General features: G+C 40.8%; 1 protein-coding gene across 2 annotated transcripts in view; it reads right to left on the bottom strand.

The window, feature by feature from the left end:
* The window catches only part of kaznb (kazrin, periplakin interacting protein b), a 51,684-nt gene extending 31,781 nt beyond the window's left edge, over window positions 1–19,903 (bottom strand). The window contains exons 1-3 of one of the 2 annotated variants that reach the window (XM_061291758.1): window positions 19,888–19,903; window positions 19,723–19,809; window positions 9,274–9,437 (exon numbers count right to left, since the gene is read on the bottom strand). In XM_061291758.1, the coding sequence (XP_061147742.1) occupies window positions 9,274–9,437; window positions 19,723–19,804 (246 nt within the window). In that variant the 5' untranslated portion in view covers window positions 19,805–19,809; window positions 19,888–19,903. Of the gene's footprint in view, window positions 1–9,273; window positions 9,438–19,722; window positions 19,810–19,887 lie in introns of those variants that run through there. The other variant, XM_061291759.1, reaches the window with a different exon arrangement.

Genomic DNA, 19,903 nt, shown 5'->3' on the forward strand with positions numbered 1-19,903 from the left:
GCACATGATAATTGTGTCAATTTGGAGCTTAATAGCAGACTGTCTCGAAATGTGTAAATGTTGTAACAAAAATTAGACAGGATTCCAGCATTTATGTTCCTTCCTAAGAAGGAAGGAAGCATCAAAGCATCACTCAGGTAGCCGAGTCTCCCCAAGGTTTCATCACCTACTTTATGTGTCAACGGTTATCAAGGATGTCAATGAATCAAAGTCTTCTGGATGTTAGAAGATCTTTCGGGAAGAAAACATGAAGTGATGAGATTTGATGGTGTGTTAAATGGGATGGGAAATGGGATGTCTAGCACTTGACTAGGATATTAATCTAAAGTCTTATTTGGGCTTTTATAAATTGCCAAAATCTATTTGTAATTCATTTCATAACTTCACGAAAGATTTCTGTGTGGCAATCTTCTGCTCTCCCGTTGACATCTTTTATAACAAAATCAATTTTAGATATGCTACTGAGCCAAGTATCAAATTGTTCTGCAGCCAGGTGAGCATGACTCAGCTTATTTTATTTTATTTTTTAAAGGGGCTTGAGGGTCTAATAGTAGTTGAGTTTGACTGATTCTGCCCCTCAACAAGTGGCCGATCAAGTGTGGCGTGACTTGAAAAATAAGCTGCTGATTAATGTTGTTGAGTCAAAAATGTAAATTCAAAGTAAAATGAATTATGCGTGTCAGTTCAGCTCTGTCAAATGAAGATAATTTGAATGAAAAAGAAAATAAATAAGTGTTTACTTTGTATTCAGTACGATATTGAAAATATCACATTATTGATTTTCCATCTTATTTTCTATCATGCCTGTCCTCATAAGGGAAATTGGCAATGTCAGCTCACATTGAGCTAGTAGAGTAGTCTTTAGTACAAATATTATTGTTATTTATATTGTTGATAATGATCAAAACCTGATGCGCGAGACAAAACAAGAGCAGATTCGGAATTAGCTAAAAAAAAAAAATTACTTGCATTAAAAATTTGTAAAGATTTGTTGCCCGGCATTTATTGATAACATTCAGATCATGTAAAGATACTGTATAGAAATTTGGATCATTATAAACTGACTTAAGATGAACTTCATGTTGTTATGTTCATTACAATGGCACTCTAATTTTATTTTGAGTTTATTTCACCCAAGCACCAAAAGGAAAACAAAGCACATTTGTATTAGCCGCAGTGTGGATTTACTGCAGCGTTTGCATGTCTGATCTCATCCCATGCCAACAAATCATTATCAAAGTCTAGACTGTTCCTGGTTATTGGACTATCAGTGATGCAGGACACAACGACGGCCCCCGCTGTCCCGCTTCAAACCCTGATATTGTTATTTCAGAGCAAACAAGTTTAGTGAGAACCCCCCCCATTACGCAATATTCGGAAATTAACGATTGGAGCGGGTGAACCCAGATACACATCAATAAGCGGACAGGCACTTTTAAGGATGCGTCATTACGGTGCGTCAGCCATTGTTTACTCTGACAGTGCCACTCACTTTCACTTTCTCTGCACGTGTTGGCACTTTGTTAACGGCTTAAGTTGAATTAAGTGTGTGTGTGTGGGGTGGGGGGCCGGTTCACAAGAGCTATTGATAAACAGTCACTATGGACGTCCGTTTGGTTTAATTGAATATTGACTAATCCTCCAAAGCAATGGGACTCTTTCCATTTTTAAACCAATAGCAAAAAGTGATATCACGCTCAACTGAGCAGAGATGTCATTGAGGCCTTCCAAAAAGGAAGGATTTACACTTCAGAAATCAGAAAAATCATACTAGAACATCTTTAGTTCATTTATCAGTGACTCCCATTTCTTGGAATGTCATTGGTTCATTCCGAACATAGCCAAACCCCTGTTATAAGAGGGTGTGTACATTTCTGCAACCACATTCTTTTAGATGTGTATATTTTTTACTAGATTTTGGAAGACGTTTTAGATGACTTGTTGGTCTCAATTTTTGTATCACAAGAACGCGGCATCAGAACAGGGGTGTGTAGACTTTTTATATCCACTGTATCTAAGCCTACAGTATTATCAAAACTGTTGAGAAGGCTTATGTGGTTGTGGTTCTTTAAACCAGTCGGTGGATTAAGACTGGTTCCAAAGTGTAAATGAAATGCGAAAGTCTTCCCATTTTAAAGTGTAGCAGACAATCCCTGTGGCGGCTGCGAGATAAGTCACAGACGCAATCATCAGCTGTCAAACACGCAGCAGCGACTCGCACCCAATTTCCCTTTCCAAAGCTGGCATGTGTTGTGCTGCCCAGCCTGGCCCATCTCAAATCGCCCGGTCACAACAAACACTTCGACGGCTGCCGCTACGCTTGGAGATAACAGTCCGAGGTGCTTTGGGATGAAACACGATGAGGCGCAAGATAAAGGTCTGACTGCAGGCCTGGGGGACGAAATGGAAGACAAGCTCGAGACAAGGAGGGGGCTGGCAAGGGGGGCTAGACTGCACTAAGGACCTCCTGGAGGAGATGGGCTCATTTTTTCCTGCTTCATTTCACACCGTTCTCACTTGTGGCCCCTGCTGGCTGAGCCGTAGAACAGTTTGATATTATAATATCCAACAAATAATATATGACTTTTTTTGTAACTATCTTTATTGCCCCAACAAAATGAGTTTTATATAAAAGAAAATGCTCATTTATTCTTTTTTTCCATCTATAAAAGCTGAATTTATTCTCCAATCAAGGATGTAGTTTGTTTCTCATGACATTCTATATTTCTTTTAAGAATATATAAAGCTAATATTCGAAAATATCTTTTATTCATAAAAAATCAATCAGTATTTTTTTTCTTTAATTATTCTTTTCTAGACCGAACTTTTTTTCCAGAATTTTGTCAGTTTGTGTTATTTATAAGCACTGAGCGAATCACAAAAAAAGCACATCAGTCAATACAAGTGTTGCAGTTTTAAATGTGCACATCAGCAAGTCAGAGTGCTGAACTTGCCAATCCTTGCCAGAGGTAATAATGGGGCGTCATTCCTACTTGCAATCTGCTTCTTCTTCTTTTTTTTTTGGGGTGAGCATAATCATTTTCTCACTTTCCATTGAGGGTAGCTCCAAATTGATAGTTCTTACCTTAAACTCCTTGCCCCTACCCTCGAACCACAATGGGTCACCCAAACTTTATTTTCAAATGCAAAAATGCTTTTTAAGCTATATTTCCCGCACCCGATGAATCCATTATTAATAACATTTTAATTATTAATGAGTGTTGATCAAAATCAGGCTAATATTTAAGTTTTTGTTAGCGATATGCAAAATGAAGTTAATAAGCCCCAAGGGTAGCCAGTTGTTCTTGATTAGCACATGAAAAATGGAAATTATATTAAACTCCTCGACCAAGTCGCCGACATAAATCCAGAGAGGCACATTTACTGAAATGTCAGACTACAACGTTGCATTCATTACGCAAATTGGGTGACCTTGAAGATTGGCCAAACTGCTTAATTAGCACAGAGGACACTGGACGGCATCCTAATGTCTTCTTGTGGCGAGCCAAGGGTCCGCCCAATTACCTCTCACAAGTTGCTAGGAACTTAAAACACAAGTAAACACATACCAGAAATGACTGCAGTTTTTTTTTGGAGAACACAAAGAAATTGGATTAATTTTGGAATGTTAGCAGAGGCAGCCTCTCTGCAATTTTTTTTATTATTTTTTTAGATGATCAATTGAAGTGAATTGTATCGATGATCAAACCACAGTCAGCGGCTCCTCTGAGGCTTCTCTGCAACATCCTCAGTACACTCATCGGGACCATTGATTGGTCTTTGCTGACCAATGAACAATAAAAGAGACATATTATGTCATTCCCAGCTTTCTTATTCAATGAGTGTGATTTTCTTTGGTTAAAATACCCCAAGGACTAAGAATCACAGCACACTTATTACTTGCCCAAACAGCCATGTTCACAAAAGTTGCGTCCCCTTATCAGGTTATGTGTTTCGTCGAGTGGGCGGCCATTTTTTTTGTCCACCTTAAAGCCAAGCTTTGAACCAAAGCATTTTTGGCATCCTGTTCCTTCCACACCTATTAAAAGGTGTTTATAAAGCGTGAAGTGGACGTCGCTTGGCACAAACAGAAACACGTTTGCCAGCAGCAGCAGGCGCATTTACCATCATAAATGCAAATGAATCCGCTCTGATTTCGGCCCGTTTGGCTTTTGGCTTCGACAATATGAAAACAAAATGTCAGCTCTCCCACCAGGTAACTAGCAAGTTTGAGGCAGAGAACCTCAGTGGTCGCGGTATAAATTGTGAAAGGAAAATGTACTTGGATGCCAGACGAACGACACAAGCGCCACCTTTGAGCGTGTCCAAAATTGTCGACTTATCGGGAGGACCAAATTAAAAGACATCCAAGTGTGCGATAAAAGCAGCACCGATGACCACGCTCAGCAAAAAAAAAAAAAAAAGAGGAAGAAAGCAGCTTTTTTTGCTTCATATCCACAACGCACACACGCACATGCACACACACACACACACACACGCACACACACACACACACACATACCCAGAGTCAGATAACCAGCGCATTAAAATGCAAAAGCAATTAAGCCCGAGCCACAACAGCGCTGAAGAAGTGCCAACCTGACAGCAGGACTTTGATTATTTTAATTAGAGCAATATGGCTGCTCGGTGCACCAATGTAATTGAAGTTGTACTGGAAGTTTCAGCCTCAAGTTGGAAGGGCAGCGCCTCTTTAAATATTCGCACATAGCGGAACCGTTATGCAAATGCGTGCTGCGCTGATGAGCAGATTTTCTATTGTGTGTGTGTTTTGAATCTAATGGCTCCAATTTATTTGTATTGTAAACGACTTAAAAGTGTTAAATAATAAAGACTGGGGATTGAATTCATCTGCATGCCAAATTAGTCCCAACTGCATCTGGCCCGGGGAGTTGCGAGGGATTAGGAGGCAGTGTTTATAATAAGCACCATGCGAAACAAAATAATATAATCTAATGTTCCTCTAGTTTTTTTTTTAACACAGTTTGCATGTGGGCAAACTAATTAGCATAAGACATTTTGACAGTCACCATGAATAATTCAGCACCCTCTCCAGTAACCTTGCAAAAATGATCCCTTACATAGCGTATGTTTGATGCGGTCATGTAGTCTGACAAATTGGGTGTGTTGTTATACAAGAGGTAACGAGGGAGCAAGGTAGGAAAATGGGAAACTGAAAAAAGCTTTGAATTGGAACCCTGCTCAAAGAGGACACAGTGTAATCAAAACAAGAACAATTTTTCTTTGTGCCCATGTTGACATTGTAAAATATTTGCTTGTAACAATCAGATTTTAGTCTCGTAATAGTAGAAGCTGGAGAAAGGAACATAATGACTTCTCTCATCTGAAAGTGATTCTGTCAACGATACATGTTGACTGGATTATTTATTTATGTGTTTTTTTACAGACAATTTACCATTGTTAAACTATTCTGACTTGTCAAATTCTGATTTTATAAAATATAATATTAAAATATAGCTTTATTTTTTGGGATAAACAGAAGTGCTCCAATGTCAATATTGCATTCTTTTCAGTAATATTACTCTTTTTTTTGCTAATCAGTGAATGCCGTCAAATTTTTGCCCTTTTGTCAAAACTAACACCACGACAGACTATGTGGACGGATGGTGGACTCTTCCCCATTTCTACTTCCAGTGACCTTTACAAAACTTCCCCATTCCTACTTTCAGCCATCTTTACAAAACTTGCCGTTTGACTCACAATTCACAACACCTGCCTGCATCTCCATACAAATTTTGCAAAAGGACATGCAAAAGGAGTTCATTTAAAAAATATATATATATCCCACCATCTGCTGCTTCTGCCCTCTAACCAGCTCCACGAGATTCATGACAGAGCATAGTTTTTTTGGGGGGCAATCCTTCATGGCTAGTCGATGCACGATTACGTATAGGGCTGTAGCATAATTCCTTGGAAGACGTCGCTAACGAGGCGAGCATCCGCCCGCCACCGACAAACGCGGTTAAAAGGGGCAGAGTTATTGTAATCACCTCGAAGGAGATTGGCGAGGAATCTAGGAACATATCGGGAGAATAATCGCAGACATATCATGCGCACACTCACAGCAGACAACAAGGCGCTCTAAAATGGCAATTCCAGCGGACTATCCAAAGAGACAATCAATTTATAAGATGTTAGCATGCACATTGTAGCCATTGTTGCAAACTAAGGTGCTTTGGCTGGAAGAAAAAAAAAAGACCAGAGTAAAGATAATCTAATCTACAAAGATTTAACAACCCTAAAGTTCTTAACTAATGAAATGAAGGCGCAATTCGTGATGTAGCAAAGGCACTTCACTGAATCATTAAAAAAAATTAAGGACAACCTAGAAAGAAATCAAATCTCTGACGACAGTGTCTTGAATAAAGAAAAATAAGTTATGCTTTGAACCGTCTATTTTTTTCTTTTCATTTTTGGAGAATGGGCTGTATGGAGAATAACAACCATCGATCCAAATATCAATAACCATCCTGGGTTTACGAGAACATCAAGTTGTTGAGGTTACAAGTGGAATAACAATGAACGACTTTAGAGAAGAAGGTCTTGACTTGCTAAAGGGTCTCTCAGTCTTTGCCAATCAGGGAGAAATCAAACCAAAGGCCACATTCTTTAGCACGAGTCCACGGTCTGCTCAAACTCGCAGACGGGGCTGCACAAGGTCAAAGTGAAGCCGGCGCGTGGGGCAGCTCGATGCTTTCCCGGCAGTGATTGCTTTCAGATAAAAGTCCTTTCTATTTGCTGCACTCCCTCGCAAGCTGTGGAGACATTCAAATCAGTGGTCAGCGGGGAACTGAAGGGGCTCAGCCTCCGATAACAACAATCCCCATCTTTGATCCCGCGCTCGTCTGAACATTGCCTCTTAGAGAACCAAACGAGAAGCCGAGAAGGTTTTCACGCGGGGCTGATAAGCCGCGCCACTGTGTCTCATTTAATGTCGCCTCTCACGGTCGTCGCCAACACAGCGGATGAGCCATCTTGTGAATTATTTAGAATTCTGTCGTGTGGAGGCGGCGGCCAGCACAATAAAAAGTGGACCGCTTGGCGCGGCGTGCTCTCTGCACGAGTCCCTAAAGTATGCATCAAATGTGAAAGCTCAACAGGAGGCGTATGTTTTTTCTGCCTTGACTCAGTACACAAAAGAGAGCCGCAATGTGCCAGACTCAACACAACACTATTTTTGGAGTACACAAACGTCAATACTCATACTCTTGTTCTATCTAAAAGAAGACCAAGTAATCATCCCGATCCATCTTGTGACACGCAAAGTGTTTTCCGTGGCTACACCGTGGAAAGCCGACGCACCCAGATGATGTTGATAGTGTCAGAGTTTGGCATCACAGGACGCATTCCAATTAAAAGCCACGTTCAACGTTCGATTGACTGGAAAAAGTAAAATGGGTTTGATTCAACAGCAGCGGGGGGAAAATTTTGTTAATAAATCCAGCACGTTTTCTTTCCACTTCTCCCACTCTCTTTTGATCCCCTTCCTAATTTTGTCATTATTTCAGAAGTGAAGAGAATAAGAAAATAGCCTGCAGACGGCTCAAAGCTCCCGGGATCATTAGTCTCCCCAATCTATTTTGTTTTTCTTTTTGCTCAGACTCATACTCCAACTTTAATTGTTTCATGATCAATAATGCATTAAACTGGCTCTATCAGGTTCTTAATTGAAATGACTACAATGGAAAGGTTAAGCCTCAGTCATCGCAGCTTCAGACATCACTTTGTAAAATCTAGCTTGTGCTAAACTTGTGAGTGGGATCGTGGAAGTCATACATTTGGGATCTATGTTTAAAGAAAAAGCACTCACAGCGGCGCAGACCACCCTCTTTCACTTCTGCCGACATTTTAGGACGTCTTTTCAGGAACGATCTTCAAATGTGTATTTCGAAATCCTGAATTCACTTCACATGCCTTGCTTCACTCACCTCATGCAACCCATGGAAATAAAACCAATCATTTTCTAGTGCCACTCAAATAGTGGCAAACAGTGAGGCCTGCCACGCTCGCTATTCAACATAATGTTCACTTTCCGGTGTGAGAGTTCCGCAGAATGACTGACTTTGTGGAGCTAGTATCAGTGTGAGACTTTCTTTTGGAAGTGAATTTAAACAAGCTTTGTTGGCTGCTGTCATAGCAACAGCTAGCCTCCCCGTCAACAAAATCTTTTGTCGTGTGCAGACTATTTAAATCTCTCTGACAGAGTCATCTAACATGTCCACTTTCAATGGAAGAGTTGAAACGTAAACACACACACACGTGCACACACACAAAACATACACACACAGAGACACACGCACACACGCACACACAACTCAACACTCCATCAGCCACCAAAGTTCCTCGTCATCCATCAGCCGCCGAGTCCTCAATAGCAGCGTAACAAAGTGGCGGCTAACAGCATTTGACCTCAGCTCGTAGGTGAGAGTCAACGACTCCGAGGATAAATGCGTAGGAGAATGACGCGAGGCTAACATTCATCAGAGAGTACACGGGAATGCGATGGGAAAAAGAAGAAAGATGGGCGCAAACGATAAGGATGACTTATCATTCCGGAGGAGAAAGGGTCATATTGATACGTTCTTTTACATATTCTTTTTTTTTTACTTTGAAAAACTAGATTTTGATAAGATAGCTACTTGTACTTGAGAAAAATTCATAATGATAGAGCATCACAATAGAACACTGCAAGCAATTATAATAAGAATGATTATATTACGTACGTATGACTTCTAATTTATTCAATGTAATTATTTTTAATACAATTGTTTAATAAATGAAATATTTAGTTTAACTGCCACAGTGAATTTTTTTTTTTTTTTTTTAAAACAACAACAAGATAACTACAAAACAGACGTGTCTGCGTCGAAGGCATCAATTTGACAAAATCTGTGGTTCACTGCCTAAATTCCTGTTGAAAACAAAAGTGCATTTATTATTATATTAATTTAGTGTTGCTCCTTAAGATAATTGAAATTTTGTTTATGTTCATGTTTCGTCTTAATGTTTGTCTTGGTCAAGTTTGGCTTTTGTTTTCAGAAAATGGACTGATAGAAATGAACACACTGAAACTATCCATCCATCCATTTTCTGTACCGCTTTATCCCCACAGGGGTCGCGGGCTTGCTGGAGCCAACCCAGCTTTCATCGGGCAGTAGGCGGGGGACACTGAAACTAATCAAATCTAAATAAAATAAAAATATGAGAAATGAAATAAATAATAAAAATATTCACCTGTGCATCCATGAGCAGGTGTCTCATGAGGGTCATGGACTTGGTGACGGCGTCACCCTCCTGCTCCCCTGTCAGGAAGACGCTCTCTCCCCGACTCAGGCTCCACGGCCGACTCACCATGAACTGAGCGATCTGGTCGTTGAGGTTGTTGAGAGACTGGACGGCTGCGTGTGAGAAAACACAAGAGTCATTTCCCGCACAAACATCTTATCTCCTTATCTCCTTCTCCGCACGGCCAGCTTTTGCTTTATTTGCCCGCTAATTAGAATCCACCCCCCCGAAGCTGCTGTGATCCTTCCTCAGTGAATGAAACTCTCCTTTTGGACAACAAGGGACCCATTAGGATGAATCCATTATTAGAGAGACACAGAAACGCACATTTGCTCAATTATGTGATATGATTCTTCCCGGGGTCCGCCGCTGTAATAATGCCATTATGTCTTGTTGCAGTTAACGGTCGTTTCGGCACCGTTCGGACCGCTTTGTCTCTCTGGCTTCGTGCAAAGTTGGCCTTTTCCTGCTGTCAGACTTTGTGGAAGAATTGTCTTTACAATGCAAAGTCACATTTCACTGCAGAGACGCACGCATGCACAAAGTCAACGCGCTGCACTTCAACATAACTTATCTCCTCTTCAATCAATTACTTCATTAAAATGAACCAGTGTGTGTTTTAGTGATGCAAAAAGTCAATTTTCACAGTATTAAAAAGAAACAAAGAGGCAGTGAAGGATTTGCCGGATGAATCGGCAGCAAATACACAAGTGTTGTCTGCACATGAAAGAAGCCATGTTGTAATCCTAAAACGTGTGAAAAATGATTGGAACAATGTTTTCACTGCAGGGAGGCGTGCATTGCATGGCAATGAACAGAATAATTAAGGCATAAGCTCCAAGCAGACTCGTGAGCCCTTTTGATCATTCATCAGTTATTTAAAATATTTGGGTTTCTAATTAAGTTGTATGAGAGTCATAAGAAGCATCTTGCAGTATGATCCATAAACAAGTAAACCCCGCACAAATAAATAAATATTTTATTTAGTACATCTGACAACTGACCAATGGTACACAATTGTGATTTTCTGTAATTTCTTTTATTAATTCGAATATTTCAATAAATTTTAAGCACTTTCTCTTAAAAATGTACGTTCTGTCCCAAGTCTAAACTAATATTTGAAATGTATATATTTCAGGCTGGAGTAGGTTAAAAAAAGTCATTCATTTAAACTGGAAAACAAATACTCATACATATTATTGAAGTCGTTTCAATTCCTGCCATGAGGGACAAATGAGTATGGTGAAAAACAAAGACCTCTTATGGCTTACAAATGAAAGAAAACAGTTTGTTAGCGATACTTTCAAATCGCTATATTGTCAGGTTGTGAAATAAAAAAACAAGATTAAAAGGGTACACAATATATTAGCGGCTATAGACTTGCAGAACACAGCAGTCAAGGTTAACTTTTCAGCAGATTTATGATCACTCCTCTCCAGCCTTGTCTTGTATTCCAGCAAAGACTTTTTACGAGGGCGCGGCGGCCCTCCAGCTAGCGGGCATCAAATCAGCCAAGGATAAAGGCGGATAAAATGTTTATGACAAGAGACTGACAACTGAATTCCGATCTTGCCTTCAACGATTACAAGGTGCGCACATCTGACCCCGTTGACGCGAGGACGGGTCGCGGATAGGACTGAAAAAAAATTCCCGACCCCACGGAAAAAAACATGCTGTCAAGTTGCGAAAGTGGACACTCCCTCTTCTCTTCCACTTGTGATTCAACTTATCATCTTACAATCAAAACTGTCACACTTCTAAGTGAATGAAGTGAAATAATACAGTTAGGATTTAGGTCCACAGAGAAGAGGGGAATCACTTACTACGTGGACTGATAGCCAGAGGGACAAAAACTACACTTGAATATAAACAGAACAAAAAATATCAATCAAATCAATAACTGAACAGTACTTGGGATATAACACAAGTGTAATGTATATAATATAACCAGCTATAACTAGTATACTGCAAGTCACTATAAGGACAAATATCTAAATCCTAAGGGATGCCACAGGGCTCCTAATTAAGACCTATTCTTTTCTGTCAATTGAGGTAAGAACTACTCAAAATGTACCACAAAAATAACCAATTCCAGGAACAAAAAGGTACAGATGCAGTACGTTTGGCCAGGCGTGCCATTTGATGTGAAATCTGGGCAGCCCATTACATTCTTTGTAGACGCCCACGGGAGCAAAGCTACATAAACAATGAGCCTTAATGAGGCATGTGAAGCCATATCGTTTTCAGGAAGAGGCAACGGAATGTATAGATGAAAAAAAGTATAATCAGAGAAGTGCAAGATCTGAATAGCCACTATTAGGTTGTCTGCATTCAAAAAATCTGGTTTTGTCTCAGTATGCTTGAGGCACCATCAGTTGTGTGTCAAACAGCCTCTGCCAAGGCAATTTGACGAGGCTCCAAGAGCTCAATTTTGGAGCCAAAAGGTCCACAAGAGTGAGAATGAACAATATGAGGCAATCGCGCACCAGAGCACTGGGCTTCATTTCCAAGCTGACGGTGCCAAAATAAATACCCCGCGCAATTTCAGCGAGGCCAAAAAAGTCCACGTTGGAGCGCATCCAGAGCATAACGCCACCTTGAACCGTCACACCGCTAAAAGACGGACTTTTGGGAACTTTTAATCCAGGGAGGTTGAATGCATCAATTTTGGGCTGGGCAATGTTGGCTTTTTGCGACAGCAGCATGTGGGTCCAATTGAACTAATCCTCTTGAGTAATTGGATACGTCACTTTTGTCAGTTTCAAGTTATTCCGGTAATCATTGTAGGTTTTTCTTTCTTGAACGGATAGTTGCCAAAAATTCTGTCCAATTCAGTGTGTAGATTCAAAAACAGGGGTGTGTTTCCTACGAGCAGTTTATTTTGAAAACTTTGAAATATCGGAAGGAATCTACTGGGATCTGATTCATCACCGTAATCAATGTTGCTCGAAATTTCTGCTGATGTTCACAAGAGGCAATGTATAGAAAAACAACAAAAGAAACATTTTGTACATTTTCAGTTACTGTAACTGCCCCACGTCTCATTATTCATGTGCATACTTTGACACAAAACTTGTGGTCAGTTGTGTGCTGCTCATTAAATGAAACTACATCAGGGTGGGGGTCCTGGAGTGGATAACTTGAATCTCCATATGTATGAATAACAAATGTGAATTTTAAATAAGACACAGCTCCCTTGCACTGTGATAATGAAGCCAAATCATTTCTGCAAGGTTTTGCTGTTTCACTGAAACAGCAGCTAATTGCTTGCAGATATAAACATTCACAGAGAGTGTATTCCCACGAGTGAAATATTCTCTGCAGTATATGATAACTTTTCTTGTGCAGCTTTTTAGGTGTGATCAGCCACACAAAACAAAAAGTAGCATTGAGTCTTTGGTCCCGAGCAGCTCTGGTTTGGCAAGAGGGGCAACGCTGCCCCCATCTGGTCTTTTACAGACACTTTCACATGACGTCATTTTTTTTTCTCTGATTTTGCCAAGAATGGATTTATTACAGCCTCAAACCGACGGTTTATTAGCCTGAGTAGGCTGCAGGCAGCTTGGCTTTAGTTCCAACTTAGTGACAGTGAGAGAAAATGGGCATCTTTCTGCAGGCCTCATGATTGACTTCTGATCAGTCTAGGCCAGGGGTGTCCAGACCAATAGTTTTTTTTAGACATTTTTTAACTACAAAGATTTCATGCAAATACACACTGTTATAAAACAAATTTCCTTGTCACAATTGTCTTTATTTTTCAAATGACAAAATAACCAAATATAAGCCATTCAGGCAGATGTGAACAACTCTAAAAACACAAATTCTGCCTTTCATTCATATCTGAAGTCAGATAACATTGAACAAACTGTTTGAAATACCTTACATTTACATGAGTTTAAAATTGGCACTTTTCACTTTCACTTAAGCTTTGATCGTGACTTTTCCCTAATCAAGTGGCCTGTTATTTAAGAAAAACAAAATTAGGTAAACCTGAAACCTGTGTACCTAATGGAGTGTCCGAGTGACCTCACAGATCCAACAGCCAATCAGGAGGTACACCTGAAAATGGGTGTGTACTAGGGGTGTAAATCGCAGGTTTTGTCACGATACGATATCATATCGATACAAAGAACCTCGATACGATATTTGCCGATATCTTAAAGCCTGCTGTGATTCATTCACGATACATCACGATATAGTGCTCTACGATCGATATTTTTTTTTTTAAATAAAAAATATAGAACAATATCCTGATTTATAACAATTCATACGCAAAATCAACAAGGTACTGCAAACTCTTTATTTAGGAAATCACAAGAGTACTGTAGTAGACAAAGTGCTTATTTTAACACTGAACTTTGATGTCGTGTTTTTTCTTTAAATGTGCGGCGAGATTTGTGCTCCCTGCATATTTGATCACCGCATGGCAGGATTTACAAACTGCAAGTGTCTTGTCCGTTGAGTCATCTTTTCTTTGGAATCCAAAGTGCTTCCAAAGAATGACTTGAAGCCTAAAGGGGAGCAAATTTCTCCATCTTTTTGGACACTAGCCATAGCACCAGCCCAGGGGCCGTGTACGAGTTGTCGACTCCCCTTTTACGTGCCTGCTCTGCTCACAACACAACACGCCGCTCACTGCTCCCGGAAAGAGGAAGCAAGCAACAATGAACTGGATTTCAAAATAAAGTCGCGTCTAATGTCCGAGGTCAAACACGGCGATATAAACCAATGTTTACTAGGGGTGTAACGATTCATCGATACACATCGATTAATCGATATAAGGCTCTACGATTTAGTGGCATCGATGCTAAACGTAAACATCGATTTCTATCGCCATGTTTGACCTCGGACATTAGACGCGACTTTATTTTGAAATCCAGTTCATTGTGTGCACCGAGCTTTCTGACACGGCTCCCGGGAGTAAATGCGGACATTATACTCTTTCATCACAGCAACATCTTCATTACAAATCAAACAGACACACTCTCTGCTGATTTCTTTGAAGAAATACTCATTTTCCCAACGTGTTTGAAATATTCTACACTCACTTGCTATTTTGCGTTTCTTCGGTGCAGCCATTTCTGGGGACTCGCGGTAAAAGATTTTCTTTGCTTGATTTCATTTGTGTGGCGGGCTCCATCTAGTGTTGAAACTGAGAAGTGCAACAGAGTTGAGCTCACGCTTCTTGTGGGGGCCATATTCAATTATGTTTTCAGAATTTGCTGCGGGCCAATAAAAACTGGACCCCGCGGGCCGTAGTTTGGACACCTCTGGTCTAGGCCTTTGCCTTTCGGCTGAAGTCAGCTGAGCTAACCAAGACCCTAAATCGGATAAAGCAGGAGACAAATGAATGGGTGGATGGATATTCGATTGGTAGCCTGAGGCTTGTAAATCGGCCGAACTTGGAACTTGGTCTGGCCCGAGGTGCCGGCTTCCTAATTTCGACCGCAAACACAAATACGGTTTCAGCACTGAGCTTTTGACTATAATGTTTCTGCATAATCTGTACGTGGCTTGAAAATGCTTCTGTGAATTTTTGCTCAGCCCTGCTGCAAACTCATGGGAGCAGAAACTCAGTGGGGGGGGGGGGGGGGGGGGGGTTATTATGCAAATTGGATGTTTTTCACACAATTAGAATAGCAACATTCCTACATCAAAATAAAGCAACATTCTCAACACTTAGTTCAGTAAAGACTAACTTCAAAGATTGCAATTCAAGTCCATTTTACAAAAAAGGACCCTTCTTTTCTGCGCACAACTGTTTTATCAGTAGACAATCCAGCCCGAGTTCAGAGTAGAGGTTGCGCCATCGCTTATTAACACCTACGCTAGTGTGCAGTGAGTTCAAAGACGCTTTTGCTCGACAAAACTTTTGTGCCGCTCACATCAAATGCTACGAGCCCCTCATCGTTTCTGTCAGCGTTGTCGCATGACCTCCATCCATCTATTTTTGATTACACTTTTCCTGTTGAGACTTACAAGGCGCTTGAAGCTGCGTCTGTAGTTCAAAGCGCGTCTCCAATGACATGCACCGCTTCCTCTAACAACATGGCTCCAACACAAAAGAGCTACCGTACAAAAGCCTAGTGATGGCAATTTAGAAATGTGCTTGCTTTATTTAGAAACTTTTCCAACAATTATTTCCTGCAACTATTGAAAAAAGTGACGAGGAACATTTTAGACCTAAAGTGTGGACTTCTAATCCACAAATATTTTTACAAAACACTTTCTAAGAGAAGCATTGAATAGTTTGCCAGCTTAATGTTAAAGTTCTAAACATCTGAATAAGTCGAGTAAAAAAAACTAGTATTGAGGTTGCAGTAAATATTTGAACATAAACGGTGCAGCAGCAAATGTAGACAAACAATACAGCAGCGCTCACAGACATATATGAGACACCAATAGCTGGCTGAGCTGTTGTAATTGTCTTCTTTGTGTATTTCTTACGTATGTACTATGCTGCCCTTTCTGGACAAGATGCATACAGGCGGAGCAAAACTGCGTAAACACTCGAGAGTGCTACTGTTCTTATAAAAAAAAAAAGACATTAAAGTAGTGTTTGTTGTTTTTGAAAGGCTGGAAAAGATGAAAAACAATTCAAAACATTTCAATGGGGAAATTGATGAGTTTTCTTAAATGTCAAGGTACTGCTGGATTTCGATGAATTGCACGGAGGATAATGTTGAAGGGAAAACTGCTTCAGATCTTTTTTTCTGCATCAGGAGGAATAAAGCAAATCCCAGAAGACAACAAACTTTGGTTTGGAAAATCTCTACTCTTCAATGAGGGAAATAACGATTAAAATTGGAAATATTTTCTCTTTGAAATTTTATTTGGAGCCCATATCCTCCACCCCTCTGACCCCTGAGGTGAGGTGACAGACACCACACCAAGTCCAGAAACACAACGCAAGGTCAAACAGCACACAAGGTGAGAAGTACACACAATTGCCATGGTTATGATGAAATCTTTTCGTCAGGTCCGCAATGAGCGCTCTACTTTCAAGTGCGGCTTAGTCGGATCCAACGCGCTGCTCATCCAGCCACTTCCATTACGTCAACTTCTTGTCTGACAACTTCACGCCCACACAAATATGCACACAGATACACACACATGCACAATGACACGCACACGTTTCAAACCCTATCTATACACACGACATACTTGGTGTCAAAGATGCAAACTTTGTGATGAGAACATTGAAGCGTTCAACATGCAAGCGGGTGCGCCTCGCATGTTAAAAAGCAGCACCCAAGTGAATGAGCGACGTTTCATCACCACAGGGGAGACTGATGCATATTTATATGGACGGCGAGGAAGGAGCCGACAAACTTCTCCGCAGGAACGCGCTCGCTCGCATCACACAACAATTGGGATGCGCGATGATGATTTAGAGAGAAATGTTCGTAATTTAGTTACAGAAATAATGTCTCTAAACCACAGGTGTCAAACTCAAGGCCCGGGGGCCAGATACGGCCCGCCACATCATTTTATGTCGCCCGCGAAGACAAATTGTGCATCAAATCCGTGTGTCATTACGAGAATTGCAAATTGTCTTCACTTTTAATATCTTTTTTTTTTTTATAGATATTTAGCAAGTTTTTACTCGCCTGATTTGAAGACGAGTTATTTGTCAGTTTGTTTTGTAACTTTTACTGTATATAATGAGGTGCTCATACATTTATTTGGATTGACAGTCGTAATGGCCTTCCGAAAGAAGGTACGACTACAATGCGGTCCGCGAAAAAAATGAATATGACACCCCTGCTCTAAACAGAGTCTATACAAATATTACAACGTGACATTATTATTGCTAAAAACCACAAGGTATCTCATAATACTGCAATATATTTCATATTTATTGTTGAATTAATTGTGGTGAGACGGCGCTGGTGGGCTGTATGTCAGCAGATACGGGGAAGAGGGAGTAAACGAGGAAAGTGGGCACTAGGAGGCCAATATGTGAAGTCAGCAGACATTTCGGCACACGACTCAATGATGCAGAAAACGCAGCAGTGACAGCAAATACGGAAACATCCGCCTTGATGTATAAATTCCCTCCAGATATCTTATTAATAGTTGTTCAATGTCTTCTGGGTCGTTGTCCAAGACTAGATTTATGTCGAACGTGTTGAGTGATTCTGCGAAAGCTGCACACTCTTAAAAGCTTAAAAGCAGCGTGTGCTGAGGTCGCTGCCATGAGGACATTTGATTGCTTTTAAGTGCTGGAGATGTGAGGGCGTTGAATCTGAGAGAACATGTTCAATGGAGGCCAAGGTACGAGTATATCCAGCTAATATGTAAATACTTCAAATGTGCGCGCTGACGCTCACCTACACAGTTTCAATTTAAAACCGTTTCTAAACATTAGGCGCTTTAAATATGAAGTGAGCGGATGGCGATGTCAATGAATGACTCAATGAATCATTGTTGGGTGGTTGGTTACCTCACTAGTTAGCAATATTACACCAACCCGAATCCGTTTAGTCAGTTTGGTAGACAAATAGTTGGATGAGAAAAAAAAAGGCACCTTAGTTATTTATAAAACCGAGGAGTTAGCGACCTATTAGTTAGCTACTAAATATGAGACAAAATAACTTAATTAGACGAATTACAGCAAAGTGTCAGCGAGCACAAACACTGCACTAGCGCTGTCAGCCAACTCGTGCTGCTTTATTGACCGCGCTGATGGAGTTGGCGGCGGGGAGTTAATGAAGATGCATGTGTGTCTTGCCGCAAGCAAGGAAGTCGAGGAGCTTATGCAAATGGGAGTCTTTAAACACCTCATAAGTCAACACGTTCGTACACCAAGAGAACAAATGACACAAAGTCGGTGAGGCTGATTGGATTGGGCAGTAAATAAAGCTGAGCAGCTTGTGGACACAAGCTTTCACCATTAAGATATTTGGACAGGACCACCACCAGTTGGACTTCTTTACTGCGACATGAACTTAAAGAGTGTTTTTATTTGCAGCCATCCATTTTTTTACATGTCTCTATCCTAGTCGATTTTGGGCAAGATGCGGGTTACACCTTTCCATCAACTGCAGAATCCAAATAGACACTTCCACATTCAGACCCATCAATTTAGAATTCTCAGCCAATGTAAAGTGTTAAAATATGTATATATCTGGTCCATCACTAGGTTGAAATGCATTATGGTTACAATGATTATATTACTGGAATTTTAAAAGTAATGCGTCATTCCGCAGGTGTGCCTAATGAAGTGTCCAGGGAGTGTACAGCATATAAAATCTAAAAATAGTGCCGATGCGCTAGCTTTGAACCTCCACGCAGACGCCTCTTTTGGCATTAACAGATGCGTCAGAAAGTCATATGTAACGGATGCAACAGCTGAGAATCTCACTCAAGAGGCAATTCCTCCTCTGGGTCGCCCACACCATGCTTTTTGGCCGTGACATTGCAATAACGTTTCTCAAGTGAAGCCTTTCAAGGTTGCTACCAAAAAATCCTTGACAACCTCCACTTGTCAATAATTCAGCCTCTGCAGCATTTCCCGGTGTACCTCCACATATATCTGCATTATGAATATGACGCGCCCGTGGGACGTGGACTCCTCATCAAACTGCTGATGTGGGGAGCAAACAGGGCGAGAGGATCCGAGTGATGCATAATATGGAAAATTGACTTTTGCTAGCGAACAAATCGGAAGGGCTCTTAAATCCCTTCCCCTCTATCAAGTGGGAAATTAAAAAGCCAATTAGATTTTTTGCAAGCAGCATTGAATCTTTTAAATAAATTGAGACTGGAGCCAACCTCTCTTTCTAGCAACCTGCTTCTTCCTTGACCATCACACTATGTTTTTTGTGGTTTAATAAAATGTGATCTCACACCTCAAGGCAATCCTCCTGCTCCAAACAATAACAATAAAAGTTATGACCAACTTCATTTTTCTCCGTAGTGCAATGTTCACACACCTGCTACAATTTCTAACAGCAACTGCTCCTCTATTTGCCAATATGCAAACATAAAAGATGAAGCGCAAATACATAACTGACGGCTTAACTTCACCTTGTTGTTTCTGTCAATATTTACACTACGTTGTCAAGACTACATCATGGTGTTGATTTGAATTGGATTAATTGTTCAACCAAAGTGAGCAGTGGCTCGTTTACGTCCTGAAGAATGCTGCTAAAAGGACGTAACAAGTGTGCTATTTTGACATTCAATAGGAAGAAAACATGCAGCGTTTGTACCACACAATTAAACAGCACTCTAGCACCGATGGGGAACCATTTATAAAGTCCTCTGAGGAGCGTGGAAAATTTATGAAGAAAATATCATCGAACATTATGAGCGTTTCGAAGTCAGACGTTTTTTAAGCCATTGCACGGCTGGCCGCGTCAAAGCCTGCACAGAAAAGGAGCTTCAACTCACTGGCTTGCATCAACTGTCCCTGGCGCCCGAACACCTGAGAGAAGGTGGCGTCCTGGCTGCAGCAGGTGAGCGTGTCCTCCATGGCGGCTGCGGTGGGCACACGAGATGAGAAGAGGCGTGTCACGAAAAGAGTAGAACAGGAAAATGGAAGGAAAGAGGGATTACCTTCAAAAACAACGTC

This window comes from Syngnathus typhle, linkage group LG11 (assembly GCF_033458585.1).
Source record: "Syngnathus typhle isolate RoL2023-S1 ecotype Sweden linkage group LG11, RoL_Styp_1.0, whole genome shotgun sequence".
Lineage (NCBI taxonomy): Eukaryota > Metazoa > Chordata > Actinopteri > Syngnathiformes > Syngnathidae > Syngnathus > Syngnathus typhle.